The sequence below is a fragment of the Gymnodraco acuticeps genome, unplaced genomic scaffold (assembly GCF_902827175.1).
Source record: "Gymnodraco acuticeps unplaced genomic scaffold, fGymAcu1.1, whole genome shotgun sequence".
Classification (NCBI taxonomy): domain Eukaryota; kingdom Metazoa; phylum Chordata; class Actinopteri; order Perciformes; family Bathydraconidae; genus Gymnodraco; species Gymnodraco acuticeps.
This window is the reverse complement of record NW_022990223.1, coordinates 1-21,641: the sequence shown is the minus strand read 5'-3', so window position 1 is coordinate 21,641 and position 21,641 is coordinate 1. Positions and strand designations below refer to the sequence as shown.

Here is a 21,641-nt window from a genome sequence, read left to right as displayed (position 1 = left end):
ACAGATATGCAGGGTTGTGAGTCTATTTCTAAGGCCATTTTATTTTTTGGTAGTCTGATCATTTCAACAAGAGAATAGGATCAACGTGAAAACATCGTAAATGTGTTCTAGATACATGAATCATTGGTTCTTTTAGACCAGAACAGACTGCTAACTCAACAGGAACTATCAAAAACATCCCAATCAAAGTTTAAAGTCACAACATTTTATTAAACAAACAGATTATTGGAGAAACTACTCGGCAGATTAATGAACAGTGAAACTCGCTCATGGACTTTAAGGTGAATACTTTAAGAAAAAGTTTTCCCACACTCTTAACACCACTATGGTTTTAAGAGTGTGTGAACAGGAAGATGTGATTTGAGAGCACCTGATTGAGTGAAAGTTTTCCCACACTCTTCACACCAGTACGGTTTTAAGAGTGTGTGAACACGAAGATGTGATTTGAGAGCACCTGATTGAGTGAAAGTTTTCCCACACTCTTCACACCAGTACGGTTTTTCTCCAGTGTGAATACGGTGATGTTTTTTGAGAGCACTTGATGTAGTGAATGTTTTCCCACACTCTTCACAGCTGTACGGTTTTTCACCAGTATGAATACGTTGATGTGTTATGAGACCACCTGATTGAGTGAAAGTTGTCCCACACTCTTCACACCAGTACGGTTTTTCTCCAGTATGAATACGGTGATGTGATGCGAGAGCATCTGATGTAGTGAACGTTTTCCCACACTCTTCACAGCTGTAAGGTTTTTCTCCAGTGTGAATAAGGTGATGTTTTTTGAGATGACTTGATCTCGTGAACGTTTTCCCACACTCTTCACACCAGTACGGTTTTTCTCCAGTGTGAATACGGTGATGTCTTTTGAGATTACCTGATTGAGTGAACGTTTTCCCACACTCTTCACAGCTGTACGGTTTTTCACCAGTATGAATACATTGATGTGATGTGAGAGCATCTGATCTAGTGAAAGTTGTCCCACACTCTTCACAGCTGTATGGTTTTTCTCCAGTATGAATACGTTGATGTGATTTGAGAGCATCTGATCTAGTGAAAGTTGTCCCACACTCTTCACAGCTGTAAGGTTTTTCTCCAGTATGAATACGGTGATGTGTTTTGAGAGCATCTGATTTAGTGAAAGTTGACCCACACTCTTCACAGCTGTATGGTTTTTCTCCAGTATGAATACGTTGATGTGTTTTGAGAGCACCTGATGTAGTGAAAGTTTTCCCACACTCTTCACAGCTATACGGTTTTTCTCCTGTGTGAATAAGCAGGTGGCTCTTTAAATTTCCAGATGTTGTAAAGGATTTGTCACATTGCTGACAGCTGTGACATCTCTCTCTTCCTTTTGGTTTCTAGAACAGAGAAAGAGAGAAAGTCAATCTAAAAAGCATAAATACACAAGTTAACACAATAACAACTCACTTAATATAAACCTTGAGTTAACAAAATACTACTTATCAACTGTTTGTGTTTATTATATTTGTATTATATTTGATACAGTAATACAGCAATATTCTAACCAAAGTATATACCAGAGGTGGGGGACTCGAGTCACATGACTTGACTCGCATATTTTTTGACTTGAGACTTGCTTGACTAACATTGATAAAAGACTCGACTTGACTTTGAATTCATGACTTGACTTAGGCTTGAGACAGATGACTCGAAAGGACTTTACTTTTTAAAATAAAATATTTGCATTGTACTAAGCACCTAGAGGGCAATGAAAAAAAAAAGAGAGTGAAAGTATCTCGTTCGCAGGAGAAAGTAGGAAGTGGAGCGCACAGGAGACAGCCGTTTCATTGCAGACTGTTATGTTTATGTGGGCAAATACATACATTATTTGAGATATATTTCAAACTCGGACTTCATTTTAGGGACATTTCGGCCAGGGGTGTAGAGTTATTTGTTCAAGCACCGGATCGGCAAAACATTAGAGTCTGTGAACCAGTCTGCCTTGACCTATGTATTCATGTCTGTGACTCAGTATCTGCTGCCCACAGCTGTTTTATAGAAGGAAAACCTCCTTCACTTCATGAAATCTCTGCAGCACCAGGAGGCAGTAACGTGTAACTCAGCAGAATTTCAGAAGAGCAGCACCAGCTGCAAAGAGCTGTGCCTTCACTGTGTTTACCTTCATTAGAACAGCTAACGAGCGACCGCAGGCTGCTACGTTTTAACCACACGCACCTCTATACACACACACACACACACACACACACTGAACTGCTCAATTATTCCCCGTTTTATGATTTCAGAGCCCCACTCTCCATTGTTGTTAATGTTGAAAATAAAACTCTAGTTTTCATAACCACTGTCTTTTAACTGATTTAAATGTGGAAACTGGGGTTATTCATCAGGATTTCATAGGACTTGACTTGCTTGACTCTCACCCCAGTAACTTGAGACTTGCACATGTATGACTTACTCCCACCCCTGGTATACAGGAGACAGAGGGAGACGGCATCCTGTCACTGCGAGTCTCAGTATGCTCCGTTCGTCTTGTTTTAGTTATTGTTGGTCTAATTATCGTCTAAACTTTGTTTTGTCTGTATGAAACGTTATTTTGAGAGATCATGCTTTTGATCCTGTGGATTACATTTGTCTTCTGCAGACCATGTCTGGCCATTCAACTTTCCAAGACACACCTGAGTGACAGCACAAACAGGTATGGCGAGGAGCCCCGGCCTCTACGCTGCTACAGCCGCGAGGCTATGCTAGAGCTACAATGCGATCGGCTTCCTACGAATACACCAAGCCACCTGTGCTCTTCAATATTGGATGAAATCCCTCGGGAGCCGCTTAGAAACACCAGGAAAAAGAGACGAGGAAGGAGGGGAGGTGTTCAGAATCCACTACGGCGGAGATTCAGCCGGCCACCACTTCCATCCATCATTCTCACAAACCTGCGCTCATTGAGCAACAACGTGGACACACTAAGGACATACACAAGGTACTGTCATGAATTTCTTGAGGCCTCTTTATTATGTTTCACGGAAAGTTGGCTACAATCTACAAAGCCTGAATCTCTTTGAAGTACCCGGACTCACCCTTGTTCGAGCAGACAGTGATGCGAACTCTGGGAAAACCAGAGGAGGCGGTATTTGTGTGTATATTAATTATCTGTGGTGCCGATCATACTCAGTCAAATGTCAAACCTGTGATCCCAACGTAGAAATTCTCGGCATGACGTTAGGACCCTTTTATCTGCCTAGAGAATTCTGGTGTATTTTACTGTTTGTCGTTTACGTGCCTCCCAGCGGCAGAGGACACTGTGTTCACGAGCTACAACTCAGCCACCGATGCACCGGCAATAGTGCTCTGGGACATGAAGCAATGTCGCCTGGAGACTGTGTTACCTGGGTTCCAGCAGTATGTTAGGGATCACAGCAGGAAAGACAATATCCTGGACAAATGCTTTGTTAATGATAAAGGAATCAATAGAGGTTTCTCAGTACTCAAATTTCACCTCCTCGACTCCTATCCTCGATACTTAGTCCCGCCCACAGGAGATGCAAGCGGAGGACTGAGGAGGGGAACCGAGGAGAGAAAGCAGACGGTTAGAGAAATGAGAACTCCTCTCCTCTGAGCGGTCATTTTAAAGAGACGTCCATTAATGATGTGTTCATGACTATACATACATACATACATACATATATACACACATACAAATATACACACATACATATATATTAGGGCTGTCAAGTTAATAACGCGTTAACGCAAAAAAAAAATTAACGCCACTAATTATTTTAACGCGATTAACCCATGTGTATTTTTTTCCTCGGCCGCCACGTAGTTTCAGAGCGCATCGAGTTTAAAATACCATCTACAAGCTGATGCTGACAGCCATATAGACAGGACAGAGAGAGAGAGAGACAGAGAGAGAGATGAGACAGGAGAGACTAGACAAGACACAGAGAGAGATGTAGAGAGATACACAGACAAGAGAGAGAGAACGACAGAGATACAGAGAGACAAGAGACAAGAGAGAAGGACAGTACAGGATACAGAGAGACAGACAATGAGAGAGAGACAGAGAGGACAGACAGAGAGAGACAGAGGACAGAGAGACAGAGAGAGACAGACAGAGAGAGACACAGGACAGAGAGAGACAGAGAGACAGACAGACAGAGACAGACAGACAGAGAGAGACAGAGAGACAGACAGAGAGAGAGACAGAGAGAGACAGACAGAGAGAGAGACAGAGAGGAGACAGAGAGACAGACAGAGAGAGAGACAGACAGAGAGAGGACAGAGAGACAGACAGAGAGAGAGACAGACAGAGAGAGGACAGAGAGAGAGACAGACAGAGAGACAGAGAGACAGAGAGACAGACAGAGGAGAGACAGACAGAGAGAGAGACAGACAGAGAGACAGAGAGACAGAGAGACAGACAAGAGACAGACAGAGAGACAGACAGAGAGAGACAGAGAGACAGACAGAGAGAGAGAGACAGACAGAGACAGAGAGACAGACAGAGACAGAGACAGATAGAGACAGAGACAGACAGAGATCTACTGATATACAGACAGATATATACATATCTAGATAGACAGATATAGACATAGATATACAGTATATATAATATATATATATACATATATATATATATATATGTATATGTATATATATATATATATATATATATATATATACACAATTATTATTTTTTTAACAATAATTATTTTATTTTTTTTATGGAATGAATACCTATAGTGATAATTAAATGTTATACAATGATTTTTACAGTCTGGTACCTGAAAAAGGTTAAATGGCACTGATGGAACCAAATGTGCCCAAAGCTTAGTCCGCTTGGACTTTTTTTTTGCTAAATCTTTCTAAAAAGGTCAATTCTCACTTGTTTTGCCTCAATCTTGATACAGGGTACTTATTATATGTTATACTTTGGATTCCTAAAGCTTTTAGGCTACTAACCCATCATTCAAGGGTGGTTTTCACTATAAGTAATGGGTTTTATTTGGGCGGAGACAAAAATGTACACTTTTTGACTATGTTCCATCTGGATTTACTCTGACACTGAAACATCTTTATTGATTCTGACACTTCTACATCCAACTCACAGATGTGACCTTGCTTTGATAAAAGAAATTATTCATATAACCCTTTTAGAAGTTAAGTTATAGTCCTTTGTTTTGGGCATGTCATTTTCGAGCCTGAAACCTGAAAAACAGGCTTGGGGTTTAAAGTGTACTTGAACGGCATCTGTTTGTTTTAGTCAAGATTATGCTAAAATATACTTTCCCCAACTATATTTAAGTTCCCTACGAAGAGCAAACCTTCAATTTTTTCTTCAAATTCCCAGTTTATTCCCATAAATTCCCATGGAAAGTTTCCATCTTTGAAAATTCCCGGAATTTTGCAACCCTAATAATAACATGGGAGAAATGAGCGGAAGCGCTCTCTTTTCCTCTCTCCCTCTCCTGACAGCCTGTCAGTATCTCATGCAGCTCACTGATCCAGTAATGAGTGATCCGACAGTGAAGAATAAATATATGTATAACTAGTTCCAGAGGTAGATCAAATAGCTAAGTGTGTTAGGTCTAACTCTTAGTGTGTGTGTTGCTCCGCTCACCGGTCCATCACAGCGGGTGGAGCTGCAGGATTTCTGCTTCACGTTGCATACCGCTATTTTACTGTCTTTTTCGGACACCTTAAAATAATGCCAGACCGGTGAAGCCATTCTGGCGAGCTTGTTTTGCCACACACAGAGAAAAGTGTCATGTATTTTACGTCATGCGATCGGCTCTCACGATCAGCATGTTTAGAGAGCACCGATCGATCGGTGACCGATCGATCGGAGCATCCCTAAAGACTATATTAACTTCTGTGTTCCCACTAAAGAAATACAAATCTATCCAAGTAATGAATCATATGTGACTAAGGACATTAAAAAAAGTTAGGAAAATGGCTATGGGAGCACTTAGACAGAGAAAGAACTGAAAGTCAAATTGAGGGAATCAAAACTGGCACACAGAGAGCTTTTGGGAAATGCTTTTAAAGCCAAAGACCCCAAAAAAGTGTGGGACACCATGAGAACCATGACAGGAATGACCTCTTCAGCTAAACCTATTGTGACGGACAAGACATACTTGATCCATACCAATTTGCCTATAAGCAAGGGGGTGGTACTGTTGCTACTCTGGTTCATATGATCACTAAACATTTAGATAAACTTCACACCTACAGATGAAGCACTCCAGATCAGACTCAGGTGGGTGGTGTGTCCCAGTCAAAAGCCCAGCTGATGCCAGTGGCTGGGGGTGTTGCCAAATTGCTAGAGGGCGTTACCCAATTTCCCCATTTGTTCAATTACAGGATTTAACCATGAGATGGCGCTTCATTCACAAAATATACAAAGACAACTGGTTGTGGATGAACTTAGTCTGTTTGCAATTTTTGCAGCTCTGCAGTTGTGTTTTACTGAATACTGTAGCATGTAATCACTTATTTGTTACTGTATGGTTTTCACAAGCTACTATAATGAAAAAACATCAATATTTTAGATCAAATAAAGTTTATAGTTTGCTTTATGCAGTATATTTCTTGTAATATTGTTGGGGTGTTTTTACACAGTACAGTAGATTGAAGTAAATCAACTTATACATTAAGATAAGATAAGATGGACCTTTATTAATCCCGTGGGGAAATTCAGTAGTTCAAACAGCAACAGGGTGAGAGTGAGAAACAGGACAGCACAGATTCACACAGATTAATAAAATCAAAAATAAGATGAGCGATAAAAATAATAATAATGAGAAACTATGAAATAAGAAATGAATAAAACTAAAATATAATTATCATATATTATAATGTATTGTATTATTAAGTAATATCATACATTAACTCCATTATAGCAGATGCCACATTGAATGGATGAACACATTTATGCATCAATAATTACAACAGAGTATTTCTAAATACAAGTTGTAAAAATACTTATATGTATTTAATATTAACCCTTTGGAGTCGACCGTCACGCCGGCGTGATCAGATCACATGACCTGTGCCGCATAATAACAACAGTCCGGACAACATTGCCGTGTGTTTCTGTCGAAAGTACTGGCTTGAAACTATATCCCAGTCTTTGTTTCATGCAAAAAGACCCAGTAAACACGGAGATACGATGATATAAAGTTAATACATTTCAAGAGTATGAAAAATGGAAGCACATATTTGAATATATTCGCCGCATTTGATCATTTTACGAAACGGAAAATACTGGAAACTGTAGATCCTGCTCAACAGGATGTATATGTGTATTTATGTCGAAAGTACTGGCTTGAAACTATATGCCAGTCTTTGTTTCATGCAAAAAGACCCAATAAACAGACAAAAATAAACACGGACATACGATGATATAAAGTTAATACAGATATATTTCAGAAGTATGAATAATGGAAGCACATATTTTAATATCTTCGCCGTATTTGATAATTTTACGAAACGGAAAATACTGGAAACTGTAGATTCTGCTCAACAGGAAGTATTTACCAGGGAGGGGGTGAGGTATTCAGGTAAACGGAGTGATACGAAACGAGACGAAAAGAGACGAAGAGGGACGGCGGGAACCGAAGAGAGACGGCGGGAAATGAGAGAGACGACGATATACGAAGACAGGCGGCGGGAGACGAAGAGAGACTGGATTGAAGTAAAGTGACAGACAAACATTGAGAATTTAGATATAGTTAGATAGATTTACAGTTTTGAAGATTCAACTATGATGAAGAGAACTCTGAACGTGAGTCAAGCTTTAAGCTTGTTTTTTGACATGGAGGAGGAGGAACCTGTGATGTTGCCCTCTGTGTCGTATTGACAGAAACCGCTTTGAAGCGCGGCACAGATAAAGACAGAAAAAACTGATTTTTGTACATAATGTGTATATATATATATATTTGTATTATATTTATAATAACACTTTTGCCTTATCAGAATGAAATCCCATGCTACCTCAATCAAACTTTCACATTATCATAGTGACATCCCATGTATATATTTCCAGCTTTTAAATGGTTTCGTTGTGTATGTTTGTGTTACCTATGAAAAATAATATCATTTTCAAAATCTGTTTTTAAGTTTTTTTTGTGATTTTGGGTCCAAAATGTTCATATAGTAGAAGATCACTGCTCTAAACAAAGTCAAAAATCCTACATACAAACGAAATAAATATAATTAATTATGATGAATACGTTAAGTCTTGTTCATTGTTTTTCACTTTTATTAAATGTTTGATATTTCCGGTGGAAATGGTGGACTATCGGACATTCAAAATGCAGCATATTTTCACTGTTACACACATATATTCTCCTTTTACATACATACATTTTCACTCTCACACACGTATATATACTCACACATTCATACATTTTGCTCTCATATTATCATATTTCAATGCACACATTCATATATTGTCACTCACTCATTTATACATTTTGCTCTCATGCGAAATCTACTAAAACAAAGTACGTCATGGTAGTGGTCAGCTGTTAAACACAAAAGTGTATCTTAAGGGCTGTAAATATAATAAGCCTGTTGTCAATTTTAGACACAGGCTTATTATATTTACAGCCCTTAATAACATTCATTTTCTGGACTCAATGTGTGTCTTGGCCGTTTTCTTTGTTCCAAGCAAACGAGTGCTTTTTGTTTTGAAATCACTTCCGCGAGTTTCGCGGGCCTCCCCCTCGCTCCACTGACCATTAGACATTAGACCATTTAGTAAGGTAACAAGCAAAAGGGCAAAAACGCCTCTCAGACGCTCTTCCGTTTACTTTTTTAATAAAGAAAAACAAATGGTCCGTAGATACACAGACTCATATAGCCTATGTATGTATACTGTAAGGAGAATGTATGTGCGTGAGAGGACCAGTATGAATTACGGGATAGAAATATGCAAACACAAACCTACAGACTGGGGGGATGGGAGATCACAGGAGTGGGAGGGGGGGGGGGGGGGGGGGGGGGGGGAGCTGTGGAATGTGACCCTTGGGAGAATTCCTCCACACATTCCGATGGCCAATTCGTTTTAAACAGGACAGCATAGGCAACATGGGGGGTGGGGGCTGGTGAACGGTCTGGTCAATGTTTGTAAACACAATCCCCAGGATGTGTCCTAATCAGGAGCCGGGTAAATGAGAGACTGAGGAGCCCCCGAAAAACAGATCCCGAAATAGCTCGTCCTGGTTTCCGCAGCAGATAGGCCTACAGCAGGCCTATTCAAATGGAGGCCCGCGGGCCAGATGCGGCCCAGACCCAACTCCCGAGTGGCCCAGCCTCCCGTAGCCAAATTCCTACACTAGTGCAGACCATGAACGCAACACTCTGCGTTGCATAGAAACCACAACGCAGCACGTTTTTTGAAAGTTCATCTCGTGGTGCTGCTAGTAACGGTGATGATGGCAACTCTAAAACATGTCTCTCTCAACTCTGAAGTGTAAACAGAGACAAAACGGTCATTGATTTTGTGGAGCAGATGCGTGCATTCCAAGTCAAGCTGGACCTTTTCGCGACCGACTTGAGTACGGGTTGGATGCTGCATTTTCCGACGCTCCACAAACACATCACATCCCCGGCACAAATCACGGATGTGATGACATATTTCATTGCGAGGTTGAAAGATAACTTTGCGGGTCGATTGGATGGACTTGCTCTGCCCACAGAGGTGATGGGCTTTGTCAGAGACCCCTTCACTGTTGCAATAGAGGGGGACGTATCAACCAGAGCAAAGGAAGTGGTCCCCTGCATCGACGAGGGGAAATGTACACTGGAACTTATTGACATGCAGTCATCCGTAACCATGGCACAAGAGCAGCGCACTAACGGGCCAGCGAAGTTTTAGAGTGATGTAAAAAAAAAAGCAGATCCCTAACGTTCAGAAAGTAGCGATCTGTGTGCTCAGTATGTTTGGATCAACATACAAATGTGAAGCAAGCTTTTCACACATAAACTCAATCAAAAGTAGCACTCGCTGCTCCCTGACTGACAGCACTCTTCACCAATGTCTTAGGATTGCATTGACATCCTATGAGCCAAAAATCACTGCTCTTGTTCAAAACTAAAAATGTCACTTCTCCCATTGAGAAAGTCAGCGATGACAAATCACAAATGAGGTGATAGTAAGCACCTAGTTTACTATAGTAGACGTGTAGTGTAGTATTCATTCATATGTTAGTTACCCTTATCCCTTGTTATGGGTTTGTGCACTGAAGGGTTTGACAGTTCTTTTTGTATTCATTTAAATGCACTTTGTAATGTGTCTGGTCAAATGTGACCAAAACGCATGATTTTGTTGTTATTACTTGAAAAGTGAAAAAATAGTATTGCTACAGTACTACCTCTTTGTGTTACATTGGAGCTCTTTAACTGTTTGTTAATGCACTTTTTGATGTGCATGTGTCATTATGTATCCAATTTTATTTTGTATGTGAGGACATTTATTAAGACTGCTATTATTGTATTCAGTTAAATGCACTTTGTGATGTGCCTGGTTAAAAAAAAACCTGAATATTTGACTTCTGAAGCAAACGAATGTAATGCAACAACTGTGCATTTTTTTCAGATTCTGTTAAATTAATGCTAATTTGCTGTGTTTTTATGCACTTTTTGACGTACCTTTGTTGGATGAACAATGAATAAAAATGGCATGTTTTTCATCGCAGTAATATGTGTTGGTTTAAAATGTGCCATTACCTGCTTTTTACAGGCCGCTGAATGTCTGGCCCAGCTGAATTTTGTAGTTATAAAATCTGGCCCAACTGAATGTGTAACTGAATAGCCCTGGCCTACAGTATGGTGTCTGTGTTATGTCAGTCATTTTAAATAAAACGTTGAAAACTGAACTTGAAAATAGTTTCCTCTTTTTATTTTATTTATCATTTTCGGGACGGGGAGACGTGTGTGATTAAAAATTTATTTGCAGAAATGTAAAGTGATCTAACTAAGTTCTATTCATATTCTTGACGGGAAGAGCAGTGTAAATGCAGTGTATATGCATTTGAAAAGCAATATAAATCACAGTTATTATACAATAGGCTATAAAAGCACCATCGATAACCATTACCTTTATCCAATTCAAACTTTGGACGGGAAAAAAGGAAGGTGTACATGGTTGGGCTATACTGTAGGCCCAGGGGCGGCGGGTGCTGGAGGCTAGGGAAGGCTAAGCCTTCCCAAATATTTGTGTAACTGCATCCTGGTAAAATAAAAATATAATGTCTTTGACATTAGCGCTGCTATGCAGCCACCTGTGCCCTGTACCACGAAGCCAGTTCAACAGACCCTGGATATGCTTGAGTTATCTTAACTAACTCTAACAAACGAGATCTCGCTAAACGGTCCTACGGCGCTGGTTATCAACTCGGTAAATCAAGCCAGGGTTTCTCTCTCCAGCTGAGAACGCGTTCACGTGAAAGGGGCGGGGTTAGCTACATTTGACCAATCACAAACGGGGACAAGTGTACTGACAGCGCAACATCATACTTCATTAATGAAACGTAAACTAATATTAGACAAATATGAACTTTAAACATCCATGATGACTTAAACATATAATCCAGGATACAAGCCACATAGTTGCACCTGCAAGGAGAATACAGAACAACTCGTTAAAAAATAAACTACCGAGTGTTTGAAAGCGTACAACAGTTTTATGATACTGCCCCATCTAAAACACGAGGGGATCTGACTTTATTACATTTGAGTTGAGTGTTTCGTCAACTTAATGTGTTGCTTAAAATAATACGTCTGCATACAGTATATGTGACAATGTAACTAAGTGTTGCACGGCCAGATACGGCTCGAGAAGCTGACTCAGATAAGGAAATATTGTGATATCGATGTGAGATCGATGATCTGATTGATGATGTGATGTCAGTGTGATATGAATGATAAGTGCGACACGTCGGCGTCTTCTCTGCATACGGCAGTTTAAACTGCATTTCCTTTTTCCTGTAATATGACTTGATAGATTTCAACTCCGCACACTGAGCTCTGATCGGTCAGCAGGCGGTGCTTTCACTGAGTTGATCTCTTTTCTATAGACGCCGGAGGCGGGCAGCGTAAGATGAAATAAAAAGTTATTTAGCCTTCCCAAACCTGAGCCTCACGCGCCGCCTATGTGTAGGCCTACTGTATACATACAAAGGCCATTCAAGCTAGAGTTCTTCTGGAAATGTTCACATCAGGCACCTTCAAGTTAAACAATACTAAACAATTAACACAATAGGCCTACATTATGTGGATTAAACCACATTTATTTCATTAAAAATAAACGAAATATGATTTAGTTTGAATGATTAAATGTCATCAGGCACCTTCAAGCTAAACAATCAGGTGCACACTTTAATGTGCCGCCACCTCCGGACTCGGCTGGACTCGGTTTAAAGAATGCACAAATGTGTTTAATCGTTTATGTCAGATATGTACTAAGTAGCCTAAATACATTTGTTCCTGCTCAAGATTAGATTTCACTTTATTGTTATTGCACATATTGCAGGTACTGAGACAACGAAATGCAGTTTAGCTTCTAACCAGGGGTGCAACAAGCAGCGAAAAGTAATGTGCACAATACTACAGTAAACAATTAACACAGTAAATTATGTGGATTACACCACATTTATTTAGTTAAAAAGAAACGAAATATGATTTTGTATGAATGATTAAATGTAGGGTGAATTGCCCTAATGTGGGACATTTTTGCATTTCAGACTTCGGGAATATATTGCGATATGAAGCCGATACAATAAATCTAAATCCAGTAGGCTACCATTCCGAAACCCCCAGTAATATTAGACACTAATAATACAGTAAACTATTAACACTGTACATATTATTGTTTGCCCGTGGGATTAGGATGATCGGTCGTGAGACCCGTGCTGCATTTTCCTCCGGTCGGATGTGATGTAAAAACAAAGCGATTATTTTTGTTGTTGTAAACTCACGTGGATTAAATTTAGTGCATTCATTTCAACTCGCGAACATATGATAGCCTACATTAAATGATCGTGAGGATGATGATTGAAAATCGTTTGTTTGAGCCTGGATGCATTTCCTGATCTAAAAACATAGCGATGGTTTTGTACTTAGGCCAACGTGAATTAAACATTATTTTGTTAAATAAAACATGGGGATGTTTAGTAAATGATTACATGTCTCTTATTTAGCACAGAATATGATCCTATCCGTGACATATGGATCTTAACAAATATCCGCTATGTCAGATACCTGTAGATCAGCTGTTTATTTCACATGGGTTCCAGTGTGGCAGCTTTTTAATCACGGCTCCCCCTGGTGGATCCATTATCCATTGCAGCTGGTTTCATTATAATTAAATGTATTTATCAAGGGGGCGTTTCAAGTCCTGCGGGGGGGGTTTTCCTTTTCAGCAGGGGCCCACCCTGTGCCGATCACGGACCCGCACGGGTAGGCGTCTGAAATGGAGCGCTTCATCTGTATGCAAGAGCCCTCTTCCTAGACTTCTCAGCTGCAACACAATACAAGCAGACATCTTGGTGTCAAAAATGGCCAAAATGGAAGTAAATCCATACCTGATTTACTGGTATGCCGCTTTCCTCACCAGTAGAGAGCAACTTGTGAAGGTTAACAAAACCCTGTCATCTGCCATCACAACCAATGTAGGGGCCCCTCAGGGCTTCGGGAGTTCAGCTGTGCTCTTAGCTTCTTTTGATGACTTTACTGAGATGCTGTCTATAGTGTGTTTTGACTTTGACCATCTAGTCAGTGTTGGTGATTTTAACATCCATGTTGACAACCCCCAGGACAGAGGGGCTGTCTTGATAACTATGGACTGACTCAGCATGTGACGGAGCCCACGCACAATAAGGGGCACACTCTGGACTTAATGATCTCAAAGGGTCTGAATATCTCTGAGGTTGTGGTGACTGATGTTGCGCTCTCTGATCATTCCTTTGAGAGCTCTATTTCTGTTCACACAAATGTTCAAAAAGAGGTAACCACAAAGCGATATTTAACTGAAAATACTAGGGAAATGTTTACTCTGAATGTTTCTTCCACACTTGCCCCTGCTAACATCTCAGTAAATGAGCTAGTAGATCATTTTAATTCAAAAATTAAAATGTTATAGATGCCATTGCTCCAACTAGGGTAAAGGAAGTGACTGGCAAGAAAATATCTTCATGGAGAAAGGCCATGACCGTGAGAGAAGAAAAAAGAGAGTGTTGAAAAGCTGAACGTAGGTGGAGAAAACCAAATCTCCAAGTTAATTTTGAAATCTATAAAGAGAGACTTGGCTTTTATAATTTGGAATTGAAAATTGCCCGACAATCTTTCTTCTCTGACATCATTGCCAAAAACAAAAACAACGCACGTGCCTTGTTTGCTACCGTCGACAGACCAACTAACCCCCCAGTGTCAGTAGCCTCTGAGCTTCTATCCACCAGGGCGTAAAATGATTTTGCCTTCTTCACTGACAACATTCAGAGAATCAGACAAGCAGTCAGTGCCTCTGCATCAGGTACAGCAAATGTGTTGTCTCTGTGTCCACTTAACATCAATTCAGACACCATGACACAGTTCCATCAGATTAATGATAAAAACCTAGAGGACATTATACAACATCTAAAATCCTCCTCCTGCTGCTTGATATTATTCAACAGGATTTTTCAAAGATGTTTTTCCGTGCATGGCCCTCAGATTAATTCATATAGTTAAAAAAGGTCTTAACTCAGTGTTTTTCCTACAGGCTCTGAAAGACGCAGTACATAAACCCGCTCTAAAAAAAGAATAATTAGACGCTTCAGTAATTGAACAATAAGAACCATACAAACCTTCTATTTATTAGGTAAAAAACTATAGTAACGCAGTGTGTAACGCAGCCGCCCTCTGCGGGCTCGCGCCGGCTCTCGGCGCGCGGCTCTGCGCCGGCTCTGAGCCCCTCTGCGCCGGCTCTGCGCCGGCTCGCGCCGGCTCTGCGCCGCTCTGCGCGGCTCTGCGCGACTGCGCTTCTGCGCCTCTGCGCCGGCTCTGCGCCGGCTCTGCGCCTGCGCCGCTCTGCGCCGGCTCGGCTCTGCGCCGGCTCTGCGCCGGCTCTCGCCGGCTCGCGCCCTCTGCGCGGCTCTGCGCCGGCTCTGCGCCGGCTCTGCGCCGGCTCTGCGCCGGCTCTGCGCCCGCTCAGCGGCTCGCGGGCTCTGCGCCCGCTCAGCGGGCTCTGCGCCGGCTCTGCCGCCGCTCGGCTCTGCGCCGGCTCTGCGCCCGCTCAGCGGCTCTGCGCCGGCTGCGCCGCTCAGCGGCTCTGCGCCGGCTCTGCGCCGGCTCTGCGCCGGCTCAGCGGCTCTGCGCCGGCTCTGCGCCGGCTCTGCGCCAGCTCAGCGGCTCTGCGCCGGCTCTGCGCCCGCTCAGCGGCTCTGCGCCCGCTCAGCGGCTCTGCGCCGGCTCTGCGCCCGCTCAGCGGCTCTGCGCCGGCTCTGCGCCCGCTCAGCGGCTCTGCGCCCCCGCTCAGCGCTCTGCGCCGGCTCTGCGCCCGCTCGCGGCTCTGCGCCGGCTCTGCGCCCGCTCAGCGGCTCTGCGCCGGCTCTGCGCCCGCTCAGCGGCTCTGCGCCGGCTCTGCGCCCGCTCAGCGGCTCTGCGCCCGCGAGCGAGCGGCTCTGCTGTACACTTTACGAATATAATAGTTTTTTATGGACAACTTTACCATTCAATCTCGTCCAACTGATTTTGCTGCCGTCACTCCTCGGCTCTTGGTAGTTCAGGCATTTATCAAACCTGGCAACTCCGGGTTTCCTGGCAGCTGTCAATCAAAGTCCAGTGGCTTCGCCCCAAAGTGCCAGAAACTTTTCACGCACGCGTAGACAGACTCCGCGAGGCTGATACTCCCGCGAGCGAGCAAGAGGGCTGTCTCTCTCGCGAGCGAGCGCAGAGCCGCTCGCGGGGGTTTAATCTGCGCGCGAGGGTCATTTTATGCGCGTGTAAAAGCACATTTTCCGCTCGTGAGTAGCTTGTTTTACGCGCTAGAATATTGACCCAAATCTGACTCCATAGTAGGCCGTTGTTGCTCTTTATAAGCAAAAACACCAGAGGCCTGTACTACGAAGCAGGATTTTCGCTTAGCCGGCTAACTTCAGGGAAAACTCGGGGTTTCCGGTCCTACGAAGCTGGTTCTCTTTTTAGCAGGCTCGATCTCCATGGTAACTTATGCTTAGCGGCTAACCTGGTCGGGACCAGGTTAGGTTGCAGGCTAAGAGCTCAACTCAGTGAAAGCACTGCCTGCTGACCAATCAGAGCTCAGTGTGCAGAGTTTAAAGCGATCAAGTCATATTACAGGAGAAAGGAAATACAGAAAAACTGCCGTTGCAGGAAAGACGGCCGGCAAAAATCAGCGACTGTGTGAACGTGAACATTAATAGAATATCAGCTCCATCTTCAGAGCAATCTGACTATTATAACATTAGCGTTAAGAAAGCTTACTTAAAGATCTGCCACAACATAAGTAACCGGATCAGAGTAACAGTACAGTCTGCAGCATATCACACCATAATGTATCATATATTTTCTTATCTGAGTCAGCTGAGCCGTATCTGGCCGTGCAACACTCACAGTGTCACATACTGTATGCAGAAGTATTATTTCACATAATACTCCAAATACCACCCCTTTCATGTGAACGCGCACCTAACTAGATAGGACACGGCTGGCTTGAGCGATCCACTTGATAACCCGCGTCGTAGTACCGTTTAGCGAGAGTGCGTATGTTTTGGATTAGGCCAACCGGCTAACTCAAACATATCCAGGTTAGGTTGAACCAGCTTCGTAGTACATGCCCCTGATGTTATGTTATATGTTTGTTGTTTGTTTCTCATGTATTGTGTTTGTCTTATGTGTCTATGTTGATGTTACACATGGAGCTGCTGTGATGCAAGTCACATTTCAGACTTGATCTGACAATTAAAGAATCATAGACAACAACGTTCTAACCTCTATCTAACCATATTGAACATTCATATTGTATATTTCAAAACAGGTTGTGATCTTTCATTTGGGGATAACAGTATTAGGCATTCGTGAGGTGCAACAACATTAACATGAACCTTTCTGTTGGCTGCTGCTTGTTAGCAGACCCTCCACGCAATAGCAGAGCGAACAGGTACAGCAAGCGAGGGATCATTAGGCGCATTCACACTGCGGTACTTTTCCCACAAAGGTTCATGTGAACTAAGTACAGATCGCGTTCACACTGGAAAAAGTCCGTGGGGGTGGATTAGGCAATGAAGCCGCTGATGTCACTTGTTCTTCTTCTGCTTTGGGTTTACTGGCAGGCCGCAAACCACTTCAAGGCGTTTACTGCCGCCCAAAGTCCCCGGCCGGAAGTCCCCGGAGTTGGGGACTGGCTTCAGTAGAAACTGCTGGGAGTCCCAGCAGCTTCTACTGAAGCCTTCCGAGTAAATCGCCAGAACGCCGACACCTCCTCATCTCCACCGCTCCCATGTTTTATTTTGTGTTGCCATAAGTTAGTCTCTCTGCGTTTCTGCGCTGGGCTAATGTTAATAATGCTAATGCGAGGATAATAAAATGGCGGCTTCACAAAACTTTTTGGGAGTTTTACGGGGCGTGGTTTGCAATCCGCCCAGCCAATCAGAAATATAGCTCTTTTCTCACAAAAGAGCCGCTCGAAAGTCCCTGCTTTCTAGCAGGGACTTTCGAGGGGGTAAAAAGGTTCACATGAACTAATTTTAGTACCGGCTCTTTTTGGTGTGAACGCGATAAAAGAGTTCACATGAACTAAGTTCACATGAACCTTTGTGGGAAAAGTACCGCAGTGTGAATGCGCCTATTGTCCACTAGTAAATCGATTGCAGATGGCGTCGTGCTCACGGACAGATACAAAAATAATAATGAATGGGTCGGGAAATATACTTTGGTGGCCGTTAAACCTGGGCGGCCCAAGTAAAGTCTATGTGAGGGAAACCCTGGACTTGAATTTTGAATTGAGCCATCCCTTATAGATACCATCTCTTTACGTATTAGTGATGGGAATCCCGGCTCTTTTTAGTGAGTCGGATCATTTGGCTCGGCTCACTAAGAAGAGCCGGCTCTTTCGGCTCCCAAACGGCTCTTCATGTTACCACAGTTTACCAGAGCCTCAATTTCGCCGCTGCGAGGCTCCGGCGCTCGCAGTTCACGCGCGTGCTCCACTAGCACAGGAACACACTTTTGCTGGCGGTGAAAAGAATCCCACCAGACTCCTTTTCCACTCTAACAGAGGGATGTCCTTGTCCTTTTTCGTAATTTCAAGCGATAAAAAGTCTTTTGGACGCCCTCGGCTCGAGTTCAGGGCGTTCCGAGCTGAATAAGGGCGTCAAATGGCGGCAAGACACCCGCCTGGCGGAAACGCTGGAATTAGGAATATATTGTGATGAAGTGCACACTGACCTGAGCTCCAGGGGTCTCCTTGTTCTCCTCCATAATGCTCCCAGTTCTCCTTCTCCGGCTGGGTCTCTGAAATAATCAACACAACTACAGCTGACACAAAACAAGACAACTCAATACAACCGACAGACACAACAAAACTAATCTACAGCTACTTCGTAGGTTCATAGCAGAGGTGAGAAGTAACTAAGTACATTTACTCAAGTACTGTACTTAAGTACTATTTAGAGGTACTTTTACTTTACTTGAATATTTCCATGTAATGCTACTTTGTCTGCAACAATAGGAGACAGTAATAAAGCTGCTTCACTGAAGAGGAGAAACTCACAGCTCCAGGACTCTGTAAGTCAGGAGGAGACTAGAAACAACAAGTCAATAAACTGAGGATTCATCCTGTAACATAAAAGGAGTTACCCAACAGAAACCAGTATGCTAACGGTAATAAAGAAGAGTTACCGTACTAAAACAATATGCTGAAGGTAAAAGGGGAGCGTTCACTCAAACTAAACGGTATGCATATAACTTATGGATATACTGTGGGATAAATAATGTTAGAGAAAGTAATTATTAAGGTATCACACACACACCTACCTGCTTTTAAGCTGGAAACACTGAGAAGACCACAGAGCTGCTTCAGGTCCTCTCTGGGAACACTGGGTCCTGATGAAGACCACAGAGCTGCTTCAGGTCCGCTCTGGGGACACTGGGTCCTGATGAAGACCACAGAGCTGCTTCAGGTCCGCTCTGGGAACACTGGGTCCTGATGAAGACCACAGAGCTGCTTCAGGTCCTCTCTGGGAACACTGGGTCCTGATGAAGACCACAGAGCTGCTTCAGGTGGAAAACTGTCAGGAGTGAAGAGGAGGAATTCAAAGAGTTTTATTCAATGATATGTTCTATTTCTAGATGTTTATATGTAGTGTGTTATCACATCATGTGCAGTGCCTTGTCTCATCTATGCTGCTGTGACGTAAACATGTTCCAAATTGATCCATTTAGTCAATGTGATGTTAAGCAGAGGAGAAAATTATAGAAAGGTCAGATAGTTATAATTCATCATAATCTGTGTAGCAACTTACATTCTAACTTACAGCTCAGTTTGTTCACTTTTGTTTCATTAAAATGACTTTATTCACATAGAAAGTGACATTAACGGTTGTTTGAACCACGGTTATAACGCTATCTGTGTCATTAACTATCACTAAGTTAACACAGAAAGCAAACATTAGCAAGTAAGACTGTTTAATGTACTCCATGTATACAGTATTTTCTGTATATTGTGTATTCTTTAGATACTCTAGTGCAGTGGTTCCCAAACTTTTTGTGCCCAAGGCACACCAAAGGACAAGTACAAATCTCAAGGCACACCTATTGTGCAAAATAGCCCTTATAACACGTGTTATCACTCATATCATGTAAAATATCTGTAAATGTGCATAATTATTTACTAATGCCAAATAAAATGTGACAAAGACAACTATATTACTCATGAAATATTTATTAACGAAATATTTCAGAAATTAATTTGAAACTTTATCAAATTAGGCTTCATCAAAGCAGCAACACACTCATTTAAACCAGACAGGTCACAAAATAAAAAATGAGGCAAAGGAAACTCAGCAGAAATTCAGCACAGAGAACTGTCAATGCAAGGAAGCTGCATTGTCCATGGTCCTGAACTACAAATTATAAATGTAACATTTCAGCAATCAGCATTGAAACATGTGCTATTGTAAATATTTTTGCCGACTTACAAATTAGTGAGATACATGTGCCTGTCGGGGCGCGCAGAATGTTTTAATCCTTGGTGGCACTGAGGAGAGGGCCACTCGCTTGTCCTGTTCAACAGAGAGCCGTGACCTCCTGTTGTTCTTCATGTAAACCAGAGTAGAGAACGCCAACTCCAGAGATGGGGTCGTTATATATTACATATTACTTTTTTTAAAAAGTAATATATTACACTACTTCGTTACCATCTACATAAAGTAACTCGTTACTTTACTCGCCGAGCACGTACGAACTGCGCATGCGTGAGTGGCAATAACTTTCCTTACCAGCAGGCGGCGGTAGTGTGTATTTGTCATTCAAAACAGGCAACAACCGGAAGACAGAGAAGAAGAAACAGACTACGTGATATAAACAAAAAAGCATGTGTTCTTTGCAGGTGCTTGTTGAGGTTTGACTTGGTGTTTACAGCAGTGGATAACAGCTTCTGGCCTGGACACAGTTTGCACCTCACCGTCACATTCCTGTCTATTCTTCGGACGAACTCAAAATAATGGGCATACCTCCACCCCTCGAAAGTTATCGCCGACTCAGCATGAAATGCAGCACTGCACGTTGAGATGTGGACGCGCAAGTCGCGCAGATTGCGTACATATAAACCTACAAAGTACTGATATAGTAAATTTAAAAATAATTATTTTTGTGTAGTTGTATATTGCAATAATAACGTATGGTTGTCACAAAATCCCACGGCACACCCGGACTTGCCTCACGGCACACCAGTGTGCCGCGGCACACCGTTTGGGAACCACTGCTCTAGTGATATGTGTCCCGTGTGTAAACTTGCTGCTAATGCTTCATTTTTATTATATCTTATTGTATCTTTTAAATATGCTTAACTTGTGTAATGCCTGAAAACACTTCTGCTGTGACACAATCGTTCTCTCAGTTTAAGGTAAATAATTATTTAAATAAAGTATATCTATTTATCTAATGAGCCTAAACCGTCGCTTAGCTTAGCGTTAGCAGCTAACTGAAGAACCCCCATTCATTTCAATGGGAAAAATGCTGCGTCACAGAATGGCGATGCCGAATAAGCTATATTTAAAACTATATCTATGGTAAAGAGCACCAACACACCAACTCAAACTGTTCTTAAAGGACCAACTGGTGTAATAATAACTATAAAAGTCAGCTTAGCTTTACAATCAACTGTCCTCACCAGAGCCGACCTGGAATAACTAACTGTCGCTGTTAGCTGTTAGACTTTAAGACTTTAGCTGTTAGCCGATAGCTTTTAGACTTTAGCTTTTAGACTTAAGACTTTAGCTTTTAGACTTTAGCTGTTAGCCGATGGGTTTTAGACTTTATTTAAAGATTTGAGACTATTTTTGGCGCACATTTTAAAGTTTTTTTTATTTGTTTCTTCTTCCAATATTACAGCTGTGTTAAAAAGATAACTTCTGATTCGTGATTAACTGTAAACTAAG

The 21,641-nt window shown here is 42.2% G+C and overlaps 1 protein-coding gene and 1 pseudogene across 3 annotated transcripts; both read right to left on the bottom strand.

Moving 5' to 3' along the window:
• LOC117547782 overlaps window positions 1-19,253 on the bottom strand; it is a 253,890-nt pseudogene extending 234,637 nt beyond the window's left edge.
• LOC117547783 (zinc finger protein 479-like) lies at window positions 190-19,239 on the bottom strand. Of its 3 annotated transcripts, XM_034218605.1 has the most exons (4): window positions 19,018-19,239; window positions 18,430-18,495; window positions 455-1,358; window positions 190-370 (listed from the first exon to the last, which is right to left on the bottom strand). In XM_034218605.1, exons 2-4 carry the CDS (start codon window positions 18,460-18,462, stop codon window positions 324-326), a joined length of 984 nt encoding a protein of 327 aa, XP_034074496.1. In that variant the 5' UTR covers window positions 18,463-18,495; window positions 19,018-19,239; the 3' UTR covers window positions 190-323. The 3 variants fall into 3 exon arrangements, with proteins under 3 accessions (XP_034074496.1, XP_034074494.1, XP_034074495.1); XM_034218603.1 differs by having other exon boundaries at window positions 190-1,358; XM_034218604.1 differs by having other exon boundaries at window positions 190-1,358; window positions 19,014-19,214.
• Window positions 19,254-21,641: the final 2,388 nt, after the last annotated feature.